This window comes from Anarrhichthys ocellatus, unplaced genomic scaffold (assembly GCF_004355925.1).
Source record: "Anarrhichthys ocellatus isolate YVR2014 unplaced genomic scaffold, GSC_Weel_1.0 scaffold5, whole genome shotgun sequence".
In the NCBI taxonomy this organism is placed as follows: Eukaryota; Metazoa; Chordata; class Actinopteri; order Perciformes; family Anarhichadidae; genus Anarrhichthys; species Anarrhichthys ocellatus.
In genome coordinates this window covers 13,873,986-13,893,528 of record NW_022280035.1, presented here as the reverse complement: position 1 = coordinate 13,893,528, position 19,543 = coordinate 13,873,986, and the positions used below count along the sequence as shown (strand labels likewise).

The window sequence follows — 19,543 nt, the reverse complement described above, 5'->3', positions numbered from 1 at the left end:
GATGTACGGACACACAGTTAGAATTGATCCTGTCCTGTCAACACAAACTTTTGTGTCGGTAAGTCTTTTTCCTGCTGCAAAATAAATGGTCTTTAAATAAAAACCCTACCCTTTGTAGCTTGACGTTGACATCTCTGTACTACACATTGAATAACTGCACTGCTGATGGTGATGTAAAGCTAGGTGGGTGGGAAATGGTGTGACGGAGGCATTGAAACCAGCGCATCGAAATCAAAACAGAACATCTGGCCCATTCACGTGAATCAAATTTAAAAAGGTTCTGTCACTTCCAAATGACTTTTCTTGCCCATTGTAGACCTTTTATGATTGGGGAACTACAGGCTCACATAAAACTATTTTGAAACAGCTGTAAAGTCATCACAGCCATTAAACATTTTAATACACCAATAAAAAGACAAGTCAGAAATGTAAAAAAAAAAAAGAAAAAAAAAAAAAAAAAATGCAAACTAAACAATGCATGTCGCCTCTAGAACAAACAAACCAAGCAAAATCGATTTCCTCCCCCACAGGATGTCCACCGCATGCCAGCAAGATTTTACGACCACGGCTGAAAGGTGCAAAAAAAACAAGCATGTTTCAAGTAAGCAAAACTATCAATCTGCACTGTTAGCTTGCAGTACAAGATGCACACAGTCTGAATATAGTCTGAAACCTTTGAAGGCTGAAAACAGGAACTGGCTGGGCTCACTCAAACAGGTCATTGTGTGTGCTGTACTGAATGGCTGGAGAAAAGGAGATGACTGATTTAAGAGACATTTGTTTTGTATTTTAATCTTAAACTTGCATCATCTAGCACATACACATTTTAGCATGTTTTGTTTATTTAATTTTGCAGAAATTTACAGACAAATATTCGGTACTTTTTAATGTGACAAGATTTCTGTCAAGGGAGAAACACCTTTCTGCAGTTGTCAACAAAAATGTCAACCCATGTGGTGTACATTGAGGATTTGCTGCAGGCTATACAGCAGCATGTCATTACACTTTAGATAATTAAAGCTGTCTGTTAAGACCTCTGATCCTCCCTGTACATGGCTGTTTGAGTATGAAAAACAACACCAGGATGAATCACAGTATGTTTTTTCTTTCCTGCTATAAATCATATAGTGGTCTTTTAAAATCATACATTGTAGGAGGAAACTCTTTCAATTTTGTGAAGCTCTCAGCCCACGCAATACAGATAAAATGTTTTCAGCGATAACAATAAAACAGCTCTTTTTGGTTCGATGAACCAAACCATCAGCCTCTGAAAGGCAGAGATGGAGAGAGAAACAGAGAGAAGGAGAGCACTAATCTCATTACCTTCTCTTCCTGGCATGAGAGAATATTCATCTCTCTGAGGCAACTGACAGGAAGGTGAACACCAAAAAAAAAAATATAATAATTTAATCGCACATCCCACCATTTCATTTTCCATGTAATTAAATCAGCTAAATGTTGTAAAAAAAACATGTAAACTCCGTCGATTACTTTGAGCCATTTGCATTTTTAATTAGACCAGATTAATTCTAATAAGCGAGCTGGGCTAAGGCGATGACAGAGCAGGCCTATTGTGTGTCTGTCACACTCATTTAATTATGTCATTATGTCACATATCCTATTATGATAATTGGCTTTTTATTCTTTATCAACAACCAGCCAAAGCTATTAAGTAATAATCTCTGACTAGTGCACTTTTAACCTTAACCATTATAGAAGTTTGCCACATTTATAACAACAACCAACTGATGAAAAAATGGTAAAAAAAGCAAAAACAGTGCAATGCCCTGGCTTACTCAGTCTAGCGATTTGCTCCAAATGAAAAATGACTGTCAAGAAGCTGCATGTTGACACTGGGTATAGGGTGTAAAGCAAACACATTAGACGGAGGAAATGGGTATCACCATCTTCCCCCTGCAAGGTAACTAAGCAGAGAAGACGAATGTGTCTGATGTGTTCAGCCATTTCCTCTGCTCCCTCTCTGGGGAGTCACTTGAAAACAAAATCTCTGAAGAAACTGACCCTGCTGTTTAATTGAAAGACACTGCTGCAAACAAATAGGGGAAGTGGTGACAGATTACAGCCTGGGAGACATGCAGCCAAATGTCTCTGGCAAAAAAGTTGATGATGTTGTGGGTGAAAATAGCAGACGTAAAAACTTGCACAGCAGAAAAATTAACTGCAAAAATGACCATTTGTCATAATGGTTGATTAACTGGAAATGGTTTTAGGTTTAGTCATACTGGCATTTCTTTGTAGCATGTTCAAGTAGTTAAATCTCAATGTTTAAGTGCAATCAAGCTACTGTTGTAACTGTATGTAACTCATAAAACTGAACAACAAAGTAGGACATCTTAATTTATCAAATAAAGCAAGTCTACCATTAAAATAAATAGATCAACATGACTTTTGACTTTACAAGCTCAGCAGGCAGTTAGATAAGCTCGCAGCTACAGCTAAGATTTAACTTTTGCAGTTAACAACAAGCTTCATTACTTCAGCTGGTCTGAGGGATTCCTCAGCTCCACCCAATGAGGTTTAAATAAACCGAACATCATCTCTGCCACAGAAATGTTTGTATACATAAAACTCAATTTTACACATCTATTCCTGGACTGTCTATTGTCATGATTTAATTAATTCTATTATCATGTAGTGTGACAAAGAAGGTAAAAACATCCCACTGCTTCCTTGCACAGCAGGAAAAACAACCAATTGTACCCCCAGATTGCTGCCTCAGCAGCAATAACAAAGAGGAGCAGTCAAATGCAAGATGTGGCGTTACAGTGATGCAAAGATGTAGGACGGATAATGCCAACCAGTCATATCGCCAATCACCATTTGCGAATAACTTTGTTGTCTAATATGTGGTATGGGGCATTTTGAACCCAGTCACAGCACTGTAGCGGTTAAGTTATGTGTCATTTCTTTTAAATAGTAAAACAGGAAATGTGCACTGAGCTTTTATAGCACCACAGTGACAGTAATCTGAAAACCACAATGAAATTGTTATGTTAACGCTTTCCCTCACAAGATAATAAAAAAAGTGTAAAGTGAATGCTGTCAAAAATTTGATTAAAAAAAAGAATAAATCCCACAAGCTTCTTTTTGTTTGAGTAAGATTCTCATGATCTTCTTCAAACATAATCTAAGACTTGCATACATTATGTGGAACGGTTAATTCCAAATTCAAGAGCCTGATTTCCAGTCTTTCATTGTTTTGGTATCAAAGTTAAGACACATAAGTGGTAAAGTCAATCTTAACCAATCAAACACTGAAGAAATAGAGTAAAAGCAATCTGTATGATCCAAAATGTCTCACTTTTTTCACACTCAAATTCATCCGTCGGGCTGGACTGAACAACAAACACGCTTCTTTCATTAAGCGTAAATGTCTTCGTACGTCTTTTCTTTTTATAATCAAGTGAGGTGTTTCTCAGTTATTGTCTATCCTCCAGTCAACAGCATACTCATCCATACAATATTAACTATATCTGTGACATTCTCAGTCCTTTTGTCAGAACAAAGCCAATATAATAATGGAAAAAAATGTCATCCATTTAAAAGCTCAAAATGTACTGTAAACAATGGCAGGAAAGCGGTGGGGGCTGCAGAGGGCTTTGTTTCAACAGAAGCCACCCTGATGCAATTGACGGTTGGCCCTTTAATGTTTGCAGCTTCTTACTGGCTGCTCTCCTCTCAACAAAATGCTTGTGCAGTCATCTCACTCATGTTTTTACTCTAAAATTAGCCTCGGAGTGCAGCAAGCTGTCAGTGCTGATTCAGTCGGACAGGCACAGCTCAGATGTATTCATTTTCTCATACAGGAGAAAAGTGCTTTTTCAGGTTTCACTACACCCCACTCTGCCGATATTCCTGTGCATCAGGGTCCTTTTGAGAAGCCGGTTTTTATTTACCAGAAGAGATTTTGAAGAGATTTATCTCCTGTGCTAAGAGACAGATGCAAAAAAAGTAAGCCTGGCCCCTCAAACATCATGTTTAGCGCTCTAAAGACAAGACTTACTTAATACTTAAACGTTTTTCTCTTTTTTCCACAGTCAGACCTTATGAAAGTGCTGTATGGCCTCACGATTTACATTTTACTCAGTAATTATCTGTAAAGAGGACTTAATAAGTTCCCCCTTGAGTACACACAAGGTGAGCGTTACTATGGAGACGCAGAGTGCTCCTCTGTGCTCCGTGGCTCTGCAGCCTGCTCCATTGTGGCGAGAGACAACAGCTGTCTTTACCTTTGGCAGGCAAACAGGCTCATTAAGGGCGGCCATGTTTGTTTTTGTGCCCGATACCTAGCCCTAAGCAAACACTGCCATATCTCCACTCCGCAGCCCTCGCGGTCTCAACATTTCCTTCCCTATTGTGGAGGTAGGCCCTGGCACGTTGAGCCCTGCTGTATGTTCCTTTTTACTCCCGAAAGCTCTGGCCGAGTTGCCAGTGGCTCTCAAAGAATGCGTGCTTAATTGAGAAATTTAGTCGAGGTCGGAGCTGACGAAATGCTGAAATTCAGCTAGCACACACAGCTGGGATGCAATGAATGTCGAGTATGCGTTACATACATAATATCAGACATTATAATGCCTGATATCACTTCTTGTGGTCTGGCACAAGAAAGCCTTCCTTGTTTGTTGTGCCGTAGATGTGATAAAGGCGTCATTATTACAGCTAACAGTAAAGTCTGCAGTGAAAGGTTTCATTGGCATATTTTCTCCGCTCTCAGCACTGTCTGTGGCTTGAGCGACAAGGCAGGTCGGATTCATCACGCTTTGACAAAAATCCCATTTAAAAGGGAAAATGGCATTAAATGTCATTCCATTACTGCAGACAGCAAACATGGGAACACTCTAACCCAGAAGGCATTCACATTAACTTATACAAAATAGCAGAAAGACTATTTTTTGGCTCCCCTTTAACATAATGTACCTTACTTGGAGTGTTTTCAGTCGGAGCATTTCAAGAGTAGCCTTCCAAAATGTACTCACTTATTTGATTTCATCCCTTTTCACCATTTGTCAAGCCCAAAGTCACAATGCATTGTGAAATGAGTTCTTAATGTGGAGTAATGAGGCTGTCATGGCAAAGCAGTCTCTGCTTGTTTGAATTTGACTCATGTCGTAGATTCAATTAAATCAGCTGAAGTCAAGCTGGCCCCAGGCCAGATCGGTAATGGGTGACCTCATTCAAACAATGCTCTGACATACTGAAACAATAAGAGGAAGGGCCTTGAGTCAGTTGCAAACTCCACTCAAAAGCGATAAGGTAGAAAAATTACAGTAAAGTCACCAAAGTGTTTGAAAGACTCATGTAGTCATGTGTCTTCAGGGTCGTTGTTGTTTTCTAAAATCTTTTTGCTGCCACAGTTGTTGCTTGTGTAACATGTCATTGGACAAGCTGATTGTGTCATTAAAACCACAGTCCTAATGGAGAGCAATAATACTCAGAATGCACTTGGAACAGCATGGCAAAAGCAATATTTCACCGTAAATCAAAGGTAAACATCCCTATTGCAAATACACTAAAGCACATATGCTGTGTGAACTTTGATCCCACTTCCTTTGCCTATAATAACTGGAAACAAAATAGCTCGAGCTTTAGAGATAAAACTACCTAACAGATTTTAAACACAGCTGGCCCACCTCTTCTTTTGGAGGTTTACTTGTCCTCAGAAGTCTAAACTGATTTATTTGGATGTTGAAATGCCTGGAATCTAAATCATGACACAAACACTCCCAAGGCTATGTAAACAACCTTTCCACTTCCAGTCTACAACCATGCTGTCTGAGCAATAACTTGAGTGCCAAGGGCAAAAGCACTTCTCACTTTTGGAAGGGTCTCCAATGTCGCACAGTTATTAAGAGAAGGTGCTCCCCAGTTTGTATAAAAGGACATAGGTATCGCTAAAAGGCATATCCTACCTCTACTGTTACTTATTTTAAGGAACATTTACCATTTATTACGTGTAAATTTACAGTTTGGAAAGACAGAGACATCCTGAGTGCTTTGTAGAATAAACAGAATCGAGGTAACAACGTCAAATCGGAACATCTTGTTTTACTCACTCTTGTTTCTCTATTCACCAGGGCCAGCAGTTACAGTAAACAGATAAAGGAGCACACACACACACACACACACACACACACACACACACACACACACACACACACACACACACACACAGTAACTGCATCTCATTAAGCTGCATTCCCTCCGGCCCTTATTCCATTAGAAATTAAAACTTGGGACAATTAGTTGCAGATTGGTCTCAGCTCAGTGCACTATAGTCGCACTCTCAAGGCTCCGAGATGACTTAATTACAGGCTCATCTGAAAACTGTGTGACGGTTCTGTGCTGCAACAAACTGTGAATAACTGGAGTGACGGTCAGACACACCAACAGTGGCGCATGTAGATGCAGCCGCTGGTAGCTCCCATGAACTTTGCTACAATTTTGTTTTAATTTGATGTCTTTTTGTGTTTCTTACTGGAGCGCGTGTCTCATATGACAGTATGAGATACAGTCGCCAATACCAGAGAGGGAAGCATGTGTATTGGATAAAGTACAGAAGACCTCACCACCCACGACTTCTGCCAACCAGCCAGACCAAAACGCCACTGACTACCCGAGAGCTGAAATTGAAGCTAAGCTAACCCAGCTAGGACCTAATATTCCACTCGGCTACTCAGCCTACTCCTGGCTGTCTGATGTCTGGTCACAGGAAAATAAGATGGATGAAATAAGACTTCAGGCTAACCCAACAATGGGAGGTCGGTGACTGTTCTGGTGACATATTGACAGACCTGGCTCCATCCTGACATCCCGGATCAAGCTGGACTTGACGGAGGACTCCAATGGGATGAGAGGAGGCGGACTTTGTGTTCGCATCGATGATGCTTGGTGCACAAACATAGTCAAAGTTGATATGATGTTTACATTCCTCCTGATGCCGATACAAAAGATGTACGACATCACTGTTTTTGTTTTGTGTTGTGTCATGTTTTCTTGGGTAGTAAATGGGCTGGAACTGCGTTTCGTTGTTCAACCTTGTGTTGCATAGTGACAAATTATCCTTGAATCCTTAACAATGGGTGTCAGCCAGCCACCAGGGGACAATCAAGATGGTTTGGCTTCACTTTTGGGGAGCGGTCATGATGCCGCTGTATGCGCATTCTGCATTTGCCCGATGCACTGAATTCAGGTGAAGAAGAAGCTATTTTAAGTCTTATTTTGATGCAAAGACTTGTTAATAAGCGTGAGTGTAGCCTAGCACAACACGGAAGTGAAAGCAGTGCTCTGTTGTATATATTTCTGAGTCAAAAGTTTAGGTACAATTTCAATTTGCCTCGAGGAAATGCACTGGAAACAAGGACCGGTCTCTTTTTGATGCAAAGATTTGCACATTAGCAGGAATGTGGCACAACATGAAGGGAAAGCAGTGCTCTGTCTATTTAAACGTAAAAGTGCAGTAAAAATATGTTGTCCCACGAATCAATAAATTATTTGCAATAAATAATATTGATCAAAATATTTTTAATAATCATGTTGGCTATAATCATGCAGCTCTTACGCAACATGTTAGTCCAAAACTGCTGATCTGTGATCATTTCTACCAAAGGAAACGGGATGAGAGAGGCTAATGTTCAACTGTTGCTGAGAGCACTTGTTTCCTTGTTTGGGAAACTGTTTGGTACTTCACTCTTTTAGTCTTGGTTTGTCACTAATATTACTCTATATATTACAACTCTATAGCACTCTATGTATCAGTGCAGCCCCATTCAGTGACAACCCCCGAATGAAGTATCTCAGCATCACTACAACTTAGTTCCATGGACAGAGTGAGCACAGAAAGCAAGGTATTTGATCAAAATCCTTAAGGAACACAGATAACTAATTTGTTTTTTATCTGCTTCATCACTCTGCTTATGACAAGGACGAAAAGCACATTTTTTTCCGTAATTGAACAAACTCTAGTTTATGTAACGACTGACCGTTCTGCCCTTCAAGCCGGAGAGAGAGAGAGAGCGATTTGATTGCTCCATGTACTTGTCACGTGACACCATGTCCCATTATATTGTGCTGTTGTCATAGGAGGAGAGGAAATGAAATGCCTTGAAGCTATATGGGAAGTGTGTGTGTGTGTGTGTGTATGTGTGTTTGGATAGTGGGGGATTCAGAGGTGTAAAAGTGAGTGTATATGACGCTGTGTGTGAGTGCAGGGTTCAAAATTTGTTTGAAACTTGTGCAGCTCTAATTGGGCAACTTGGGATTTTTGTGATATTTCCTGCGATATCGCTATTCACACACTTCACCACCTAATGACAGCACTGTGCAATTAGATGATGATTATTGCAATATCAGCAGCAATACAGGAGGGGTATCCAGATGCTAAAAAATGTAAGCACCTTCAACTTGTATCGTCCGGGTCCGTAACACAGGTTTTTAAAAATCTGTTGACCTTGACGACACAAAATAAAATGAAGCATATGTATGGTAATAAAATGATTTTACAGTGATTGGCAACCATTGCAGCCAATTAAACAGGAAACGATACACGTATGTGTCAAAATGACCCTGACTTCAAACTGACACAAGCAGCTGAACAACTTCCCTGTTGTTCTCTTGCTTAGTTTTTTGTCGCTGCTTCCTAACCTGCTCATAATCACAAAAAACAAAACCACTGAGACAAAGAGCCACTGACAGCCATTAGCTGCCTCAACTCTTAAAAGCTTCTAGTTCTGCTGATAATCATCACGCTACTTGAATGCTTTGAATATTGCTCAGTTTTGCATTTTGCTACATTTTTATGCAAATGTAATGCCTGATGGTGTATAAGCTGTTTGAAAGCTTGTTATACGTCCCTATGACGCACTATGCCTTTATCTCCTCTTTGTCTGAATAATGATAACTCATAAGACCTCTCGTGGCTCTGAAGAGGTTGATGAGGTACATGAGTTCAGTGCCACACATTTACATGAATACTGTTTATTATGTGTGGCTTGTGTCTATGATAATACTGTTATCATGTGTACTCTTAGCATAGGAATCAAATCGTTCCATAATACACTTTCTTCAATAACTCAAGTGGCGCATACTGTAGGATAAGATTTTATGAGTGGCACGATGCACAGGAGATATATGCATACGGCTTCTATTTGGTTGGTTTTATAATTTCTTTCATGTGTTCTATTTTTTGTACAGGGGATTTTTTGCTAAAACCACCAGGCGTGAGAAAGATAGTAGGGGAAACACTGTGTTCAACTCAATGAGTTAGAATCTAAACCTGCTTTTCATCCAGTCTTCAAACCAGTACAGTTTCTTGAGTTTATGGTGGGAGGCAGCTGGTGCTTTTGCTCTAAAACTGTACTGTATTATTTTACACCCCTGATATTTACACAAACATTATATATATATATATATATATATATATATATATATATATATAGAGAGAGAGAGAGAGAGAGAGAGAGAGAGAGAGAGAGAGACAGAGAGAAAATCTGGAGTTGCTGTCATAATCCGAGTAATTAACTAAGTGTGTGTATGTAAACAGGTGGACTGTTTTACACTTGCTGAAAGCCGAATCTAGATCCTTAGAAAGGGAAACATTTCTCAGTTCTTAAGAATGGAAAAATTGGGGACAGTGAGCTATGAAAGAAGCTGTTGTTGTTTCTTTTTTTTTTTTTTTCAACAAGTCACCGTGTCAGTTGAGAATTTCCTTTGTGTGTGTCTCTGTGTTCGGGGGACGTTGCATGAATGGGCAGTCAGCATTTAGGATTCAAAAGAAAACAGCAGCCTGAGCTCCTGTCTGTGTGAAAACCAAGGCTACGGTGCTCTGTATCAAGTGCCATTGTTTTGGTAATAGTAAACCTGGGGCACTTGCCAGGAGGCATTAGTCATTCATCTAACAAGTTCCACAATGCAAACCACAAAGTGCTCCACTGTCAACTTCCTCTTATTGAATTCTGAGCATATAAGGACATTTCCACGTATCTTACAGCGAGGTATAAACTTTTCTGAAGACTAGCTACCTGAAGTATGGCTGCCATGTTTGTTTATCTGTCCGCTTCCCTGACAGGAAGCCAGCTCATTTGGAAGCATGCTGGGTTTTTTTGTGAGTGAGGGAGAGAATGAAGAGAGAGAAGAAGGGAGGTGGCGGGTGAAAGGCGGATAGGCGGGGATTAGGGCGGAGTGCAAATTTTCAGCAGGCCAGGCATACGACATGATCTCTAATTACCCACAAAGCACTGTGTAACCCGAGCCACAGATTAGGCTGCATTATCAGGCTTAATAAAACATGACCATCTCTCAGTTTTCACTCCCTTTCCCTGCCCGGCTGCTGCAAACATTTGTTCCTAGTTATGACATTCCCAATGCCTTTGCTAAGTAACTGACCTATCTGTACCCGTTGTTGCAGATTAACAGCAACAGGTACAGATTTGTTGCTTTTCTCTGATAGTAAACAGAGTATCATTGTGGTTTGGACTGCTGGTTAAACAAACGCATGACCTGAAAACGTCCCCTTGGGTTTTAACAAATTGTCATTGTCAACATTTTTTTTTAATTTTTGTGTTCTATGGATTATATAAAAGGTGGCATGGGGAAACTTTCTGGAAAGACATGTTGCAGTGTAATCATTTTTTAATGGTAATTTTTCAATACATCTCAATTGGATTCTTCTGGCAGCAGAAATCTCAGAGATGGATTTCTTGAACACCGTGGTAAATAAAACCATACAAGTGTAAGAAAGTTTGTTTTTGTAATTTGGGTGAAATTACCCTTTAAGTCACCCCTCTGATTAAAAAAGTCAAGAGCATGCCGTCTTCTGCTTTCACATACAGTACACTCTGATCTGATTCTATACTGGGTGCATACAGACGTGACACACACACACACACACACACACACACACACACACTGCTACTTTATGACTTGCACCTGTATCTCTACAGTGTGGAACTGTTACTGTTACTGAAGTAAAAGATCTGAAAACTTCTTCCACCACTGTTAAGGTGCCAGCAACACACACCAAAACCGTGCACGTGCACACACACACACACACACACACACATACGCATATACTTGCTTGGTTCACGTGGGTTGTGCCAGTAAGTGCTGCTTTAGGCTATGGTTTTTCACTACTGTCTACCGTGTTATTAACAATTCTATATAAAGATCCGCTCAAGTTTTCCTTTCCTGTGTGTTAACAACCCTTCCGAGCTGCTATGAGGTTTTTGAAGCCTAGTTGAGAGAGAGAGACGGAGTCCTCGACAGCACAACACCATTAACCGTATGTCATAATTTCCAAAATCCTACTTTTCTTCCCTCCGTTTGTTTTTCTTAGCGACATCACTCATTGTCATGGCTCGTGGCCAGCTTGAGACTAAATAGGTCGACAACACAAAGAGAAGGCCTAGTTCTCTCGCTTTCCCTTCTTTTTCTCAACCCACAAGTCTCCTCTAACCTCTATACCTCTTTTTTTCTTTAGCAACATCTATCTCTATTTTACTTCTCTTTCCATAACTCCGCAGCATACGCGACTCTTTTTTTTTTCTCTGGGCGATTCTTAAACCATAGATAATAGCATTGCAAGACCTAAAACCATGGTATTACCACTGTACTTTCTGTCACACTTCTCTCTCTCTGCCCATTGTGAATGATCATGAAGCTCATCATTAGCTCTCAAAGAGGAAGAATGAGCCACAGTTTGATTACCTCGGTGGCTCTGTGGGCTCCCGCAGTCTCTGCTGACTGAATTGGACGCAGACGATTACAGCCTTGCACAGGCAATTATATCTGCCTGCTAAATATGTCACACATAATAAACACATGCTCCTGACAGACAAGGGACAAGTGGAGACAGTCACAGCTGGGGAAAGAGGAAAGAGAGCATATTCAGGTGCATATGGATTCATCAACCCTGTCTTTCTCAAGTGGAAACCTCTCACAATCCAAATGAATGCATGTCAGTGAATTAATGACAGACACCAGTGCTCAGGAGAGAAGTCAAAGATCTGCTAACAAATGGCGACCCTAAAAAAAAAAAATCTCCCAAAATAATTAGATTCATCTACAGGCACACAAAAATACTTTATATTCATGCTTTGTACTCTGGGGGCTTTCTGATCATTCTACTTTATATGTACTGTTTATGTGTTAGTCTGGGCTTGGACCATTAATTGAAGTTTCATGTGGGCTCCGTCCCATCAGGCCGCAGTACAAACATGGCACTGACCTCAGGCCGATAATATTTGTAAAGGGTATTCAGTGAAAACAAGGGAGGGAAAGAGCCTTAAATCCCTGGCAAGGAGTTTATACCATGGGCCATGTTGTTTGCACAGGACATACCTCAGGAAGCTGGGACAACTGGGAATGTTTGTCCAGCTTCCAGCCCCTTCTATGCATGAATACTTACATACAGTGCATATACAGCACAGTGCATACATACACACCGTACATATGTACATTCATACATACATCAAGTACATAAAGTAGGCCTGAAGCAGGCATGCTGTATTTATATACTAAAGCTGTGATTATTGATTATTTTATTTGAGATTAATCTGTTGATGATTTGGTAGTCAATAAAATGATGTGATGACACGTCCTAGAGTCCAAGTTCCAATACTTTAAATTGCTTTTTTTTTTTAAACTAACAGTCAAAACTCAAAGATACAAAATTACAATTATACATAACAGAGAAACATTTTCTGTCTAGTGACTAATGAATCGACTTATCATCTCAGCTCTTAAACATACATACAATGTACATACACATGGCACTCGTATAGTACACTCCTTCCTATTTGTCTACATGTGTTTACCTTTAGCACTGAAACTGGGCTCTGTACGAGCTTAGATGCACAATATCTGCGGTATATTGTATATTATAGCTTTCCCTATCGTGCTCTGGAAGGGGTTTCCTTTGTTTTCTACTGCTTATAGAAAAACTAAAATTGGGGGTTACTTTGAGGTCTCATGTTAAAAAAAACCATGATGGGACAGCTCAAAGCTCCAATAATCTTGTCAGCGCAATTTAGTTTAAACCACTAGACAGACATATAGACAGATATGCTGCATTGTTTGCACATCAATTTCACCATGTTGTCACGTGTGTCTTTCCTTCTGAGTGTTTACAGCCATTAACAAACATAATCAACATTAAACTAAACACCCAGGGGCCCACTCTGGAGCAGGTGCTGGTGCTGTTTCTTTTTCTTTCTTCTTCTGCAGTAAGAATGAGAATGCCATCGCACTGCCCCATGGGAAGGCTCGGGCTGACTAATACAAGCACACTGCAGTGGGGCTGCTGGTCTTAATTATGGTAACAGACGCCGAGGGGGACGCACTGGTACCCACCAACGAGGAAGTAGCTTAGCACTGCCAGGGCCAATAATTAGCACATGGGTAGCCCTCCACATACACAAACATTGATACTGAAACTGTCATATCCTACATCAAACACAAATGCTGCATTTAACGGCCAAACAACAAGACACAGAGAATTTAAATGGTGAAAAAGTGATTCATGGTCCTGTGTGTGGTGTTACAGCATCTTGTGGCCTGTTGCCTTACATCAATAATCATGTCTGTTTGTATCTATCAGAACAAAAAATCCCCCGAAAAAAGTCACAAAAAACAGATGTAGACACCTTTTGGTTGGGAAAATTACTTTTTACACAGATTCACCTAGGTTAAATATACATCACACATATGTATATATATACGCACATATATATTGCAAGAAATCTCTGTGCCATATGCAGGCTATGTGACTCTGCCAATGTCAGAGCCAATTCCAGTTTTATTGAAATGATTTCAAATGGTCGGAATCCCTATTAAAAATGTCCTCCGTGTGTTGGGGCAGGGAGAATATGATTTAGTGGCTGTTTTTGCTCTGCCCCTGCTCGCTGTGTGTCACAGGCCCTTAATGTGGTATGCATGGCCTTCCTCTGCACTGGGCTATGAAAGCAATTGTGATTGTGATTCTGTAGTCAGCAAAACGCTTGAATGGTCCCGAGTTAGACTGCACAGACACACACACGCACAGATACATACATACACACACACACACACACACACACACACACACACACTGTCCCCATACTGGGCCACTGATTACTTCAACCCATTTGACTCTCACTCATCCTCTGATTCTCCCTTTCTCTCTCTCTGTCACAAACCACAGAGTTTGTCATTAGCTAATAGCGACAGCACAACTCAACATGAACATTAGGTATAGTCAGCATTACGCCGACTGGTTAATTTGTCAGCCATGTGTAAGTACTCAAGGGACTAAAAATACCGCTTACATTTAGCCAACACTAACAACAAATGTCTGTGTTTATTCAAGAGCTTATTTCACTTGACGATGATCAGTTGATGGCAACCGACTGAATATGTTAATATAAAGTAATCATACAGTACACCAAGGCAGTCCTGTAATAAAAAATAAAACTGAGATAAGGCATTCAAATGAAGTACATCGTACCCCATCTTATCAGAGGCAGAGGAGACCACCAACTAACAAAGCCAGCTCTTCAGTCATGTCTTATCTCAGCAGATATCAGTTGTTGGGAGGATATATGAGCTGGGTGGGGCCTGGGTGTTCAAACACAGGGCCTACTCTCTTTGCACTCTATGCTATTGCCATACTGTATGCAGCACCTCACCTCAGCAGCAGTCAGCACTGTTTGATTAAGGTATTCAAATAAAGGAGCAGACACTGTGTTCCCATCTCACAGAGCAAACTAAAAGTGTCAGACAAACAACAATTACAGCCGTACATGTTGTGTATGACAAAATGCATCTTTATACTTTGGGTGATGTCTACAACATGATAAAGTATGAATTTGTATAGTATTTGCACGGTATATATGAGTAATATGTGTATCATGCAGCAGTGTAAGGCAGCAGACACCATTAAAACATGGCACAATCAGAGCACAGAACGGTTATAATGGTATTATTCTCTGTCATATTTCCTCGGCTGTGGGAGAGCAGCACAGTAATAAAAGACACGTAACTCACAGTGAAATGAAATGAGTATTGAAAGTATTGAAGTAGAAATCTTCAGGGTTATTTATGGATCTTTCTGAATCATCTTACCCTTGAAGTACCTTCTCTGCTCATTTTATGCATTTCTTTCTTTGCATTCTTCACCTTTTTATTTTTGTTACAGTGCTGAACTTCCCAGTGATTACAGTCTTAGTACAAATTAGTTTGGCCAGCAGAATGATTCATGTTTATTAAGGACCAGTCGATGACACATTTTGGCTGGGAAACGGTTCACATTTCCTCCTTGCAAAATGTGACAACAGTGCCAAAGTAACGGAAATGATCCACACAGTGATCGGTGATCACAGTAATTATCAGCACATTGAATTTGGTTAAAGAAATAGTACATCCAGGAGCATGCATGCACATAAACTAATAGGAATTAAATAAGTCTCTGCTCCAAACGAGCAGTGTGACACATGGCTGAAAGCATGAGCAGTACACGTGTTCTCTGGAAGTCACATAAACTTGATAATTACTCAAACTAGGCTTGTGTTGGTGCAGAGTAGACACAAAATAGGCTTGCAAATAAACAGACTATAAAGAGCTAAAATACCAGCACATGCTCATTTCATCCAATTAAGCATGTGTGTAAGTCAGATTAACACTGTTAATTTCACAGCAATAAAAGGAGAGACATTTTCACAGGCTCTGCATTTCAAACAGGGATGCTGAATCAGCCGGAAAGGAATAACAGTGCTAAATGCCAAATTGCAACCATCTCAACAATAGGTTCTTCTTATCTTTTCAAATAATATTATCCCAAAAGAATGTTCTCAAGATAAACTATAGAAGGCAATAAACTGAACAACAAATTAAGTTACAAACTAAAATATCCGTTTGAATATGCAAAGTATAAGCCCATAAAAACATTTGACCCGAATGCTGTGATAAGCCTTTTGCCTCCATGCTGCTTCAGAAAGAGACCTGAGCAGAATGTGACCAACCATGGCTGTCGGAGATGATTAGCAGCGGGGCAGATCTGATCCGTAGATACAGAACCTACATAACAAATCAGATGTCTCTATGGTGCCACAGCCAGTTGAGACAAGCGTTTGAGAAGAGGAACTTGACCCTGTGCACCGTGTTAACAGGACACCAAGTGACCCCCTTCTGCTCCCGGGCCTCATTTGCATTGCTAGTGAAGGTAGTTAGTGTTACACGTGTGATGATAGCAAATTATACCTCCCCTTGTGGAAAGAGTGCCCACTCCCTCAAGGAAAGGGAGTGGAGGGATTTCAATAATTAAAAAGAACACTTGTAATTTTGAGGGGCGCCACACTTTTGTATCAGTGACAGTAGTTGGTGTCACTTTCTCCCTTTGTGAAAGCACTTTATATCGTTTCATTTCTACTGGCTTTGTTTCCAGGATTCATGCAGTGTGTGTGTGTATATCAGCATATTCTTCAGATTATCCGCATGGAGGATGATCCTTATTCATTTGACCTAAAAAAAAAAAAAGAAAAAAGATAGCCTGTGCAGAGGAGACAGTTATATGAGTCTATTTGTTTGTCACGGGTGTAAACCTGCCTCATCAGTGAATGTTTCATACAGACTTTATTCCATCTGTGATCGGATGAGAGTCACTAAATAAAACTGTGTCCCGATTGCTTTTGTTTCCGTCTTTCGCACTTGAACAAAACCATGAGCAGAGATTATTGTTGCACCATTTTATTAAGCTCTCAATTGGGAGATGATCTTTTCAGTTGATAACTGGAATGTTCCGTTCGGTTACAGACACTTTCCATTGCCCACACAGAAAAAGACGAACATCCCCAACTGTGCATCATTCCCCTTCATTGTCATACCTGAAAGCTATCGTTATCTGAGAAAGCAAGCCAAAGAACTCCAAATCAGCAGCAGGTCGACATCCAGAGCCTTTTGATTTGCAATATTACCAACCACGGTAAGTGACGGCACCAAAGTCCAATTCAGTTATTGCAGATGGCTGAGATGTTGCAAACACTTGAAGAAGCTGTAAGTCTCTTAATTTAACAGTTTAAAATAGTTTTCCTAGTGTTTCCACAGGGTATATATTGTGTTTGTGGAACTCAACACGACTTTTGCTGTGAGCTTATCTTACTTTGTGGTGTTTTTGATCTCTTATGGCAATACATCTAGAGATTTCTAGTGTTGCCCAATCCTTTGGTTATTTATAACAGGATTACTAAGCTCTGGTTTGTTGTTTGCAATGGGACGATGATTTGGTTTATTTCTAGTAAAATGTCAAACTACAAAATATTCATAATGTCGTTTTAAATGCCACCTGCGCACTTGCAATGGAGTCAGTGCAGGTCACACGTCTAATGATGCAGGGTGTCCAAACTGAGTGAGAAAAGAGTGATACATGTATACCAGCCGGACTCTGTGGTTTCTCTTTACAAAGTAATTAACAGTACATTACTGGCACACATCCATTTAATCGTTGAACTCCCAGCGGAAAAGCATGTAAACTATAAGAAATCATTGAGAGGGAAGATAATGTTGGAGCAGAGAGCAGAGTGGGGCAGTATGGATTCTATACAGCCTCTGGTATTCCACATCGGGTGGGACACTTAATGCCAGCTTTGTGCGAAATCACTACTGCACAATCTCACCGGGGAAATAACATAATAACTATGGTGGTTAGAGGAAAAAGAAAAGTTGAACCACACATTGTCTTTCAACAGCAAAACAGAATGATTGCAGGTTCCAGTCTAAAGTAACAGTGAAGACAAATGCTGCGTCCCGTTCCAGACTAAATTAAAACCAGTCCATCTAGGAGCTCGGGCCACTTTATTTGCTGACACTTGACATGTTTTTGGATAGCTGTGTGTTTGGGGCAAGTGAGCGCCCGTGGATTAAAAGAAAAGCAAAGCGTCCAAAAGCATGCGTTTGCATTGCGTAAATGTTGCAAGCTGTTATTGGCTCACGTAAAGAGACAGGTGAGATGTGAGGCATTTCAACGCACGAGACAACACAGCTTGTTATTTACCTTGTTCGAGTGGTAATAGTCCAACGAGCTCAGACAACTTGGATCAGTCGGTAGGGAGCATGAACCCACATTTGCCGGGGGAGCAGGATAAAATCTCACGTCCATCTCAGGTTGTGCGAGACTGAAGGCATGAAATCACTTTCAGCGTCTTTGGCTCACTATCGTCTCAGCAAACACACAAACGCCGAAGCAGGAGAGACCAAAAAAAAAGAAGAAAAAAAAAGAAGTGGGGGAGTTTCACTGGGTACACTCTTCCCTCACATCCGTTCGCGCACCGAACTTCGGCACCAACTCTGGTGATGCGCAGTCCTCCTCGGAGCCTCGCACCGGGATGCGAAACACTCACTCGCTCAAAACGGAGAGCACAAATTTCATGGATACACACGTGTTGGCCAAACTATCCCGTTGTTCCACAACAAATAAAAGCAAAACCTCCAACTTTGGTCCTCTCTGTTTAGATCTCTTTTTCAGCAGCCCATAAATGCGCAGCCTCTGTTTCCCCACTGTTCTCAGGACTCCATGCAGGCTTTGTTATGGAGGTGCATATTCTTGCATTGGTTCCAGTACAGAAGTGGTCGGACTTCCCTCTGCCATGCGACCTCTGCCGATAATAAACGGGAAAGAGGAACGGAGGGAGAAGGGGGAGGGGAGATTGGTGGCTGCCTTGGCAACCGCTCTCCTTTCTGCAACTGCGCGCTTCTGATTAGCTGGAAATGTAGTAGCGTGCACGGCTGTGCATTATAAAGCGCACTCTGCCTCCATCAGTGCTTCATAAAGGCTGTGTTATTGTGCCAGGGCGGATGGAAGGAGATTGCACAGAGTCTCTCTGTAGTTCAACCATGTTTTTATGTATTTCTATTTTTCATTTGCAGGACAACAACCTGAATATCGACATCACCTTATTATACAAAACCTATCACAGCCTATAGCCTAAGGCAGTGAGCAAAATTCACTTGGCCTCTCATTTGACTCGAATGCCTATAAATAGGGTCAAGCAAAAGGACACTGCCAAATATTTCACTCTTAGTCCAGGCTTTTACAGAGTTTGACCAGTGCTAGGTTAGTTCAGATTTCTGAAAAGTACATTTGTCTCCCGTTGTGCTTGCATTTGAAGTTTTTTGTGTTATTTTGATACAAAAAGAAGAGCACAAAATACACAAAAATGTCAAATTAAAGCCTTAATATCAACCTCACACAACAATGCAGAGCAGCTAACACTGATGACTCTTAAAATGTGTGCGGAATATAGTTTTCCAAGACGGAATATGTACAAAGGAGTTTAATCTTGTATTGCCCTACAGTTGCAAATGTGCATGGTGAGAAGCTGGGTATGTGAGTGCTGCTTCTGACAGCTCACTGAATGTGATGGATAGCACACCCTTGCCCTGTGATGTGCATGCACATTTGATGTTGAAATGGCCTATCCATGGGACCATTGTCTTTCAATCATGTCAAGGCAAAGTACAGAACAGAGCACATTTTCTGCTGCCTGGCGTTATTACTATG

General features: G+C 40.7%; 1 protein-coding gene across 3 annotated transcripts in view; it reads right to left on the bottom strand.

Annotated features, from left to right (window-relative positions):
- Positions 1-18,700, bottom strand: part of LOC116381875 (TOX high mobility group box family member 2-like) — a 72,838-nt gene extending 54,138 nt beyond the window's left edge. For 2 of the 3 annotated variants that reach the window (XM_031844349.1, XM_031844351.1), the window contains exon 1: positions 18,038-18,698. In XM_031844349.1, the coding sequence (XP_031700209.1) occupies positions 18,038-18,142 (105 nt within the window). In that variant the 5' untranslated portion in view covers positions 18,143-18,698. Of the gene's footprint in view, positions 1-18,037 lie in introns of all 3 variants that reach the window. The other variant, XM_031844350.1, reaches the window with a different exon arrangement.
- Positions 18,701-19,543: the final 843 nt, after the last annotated feature.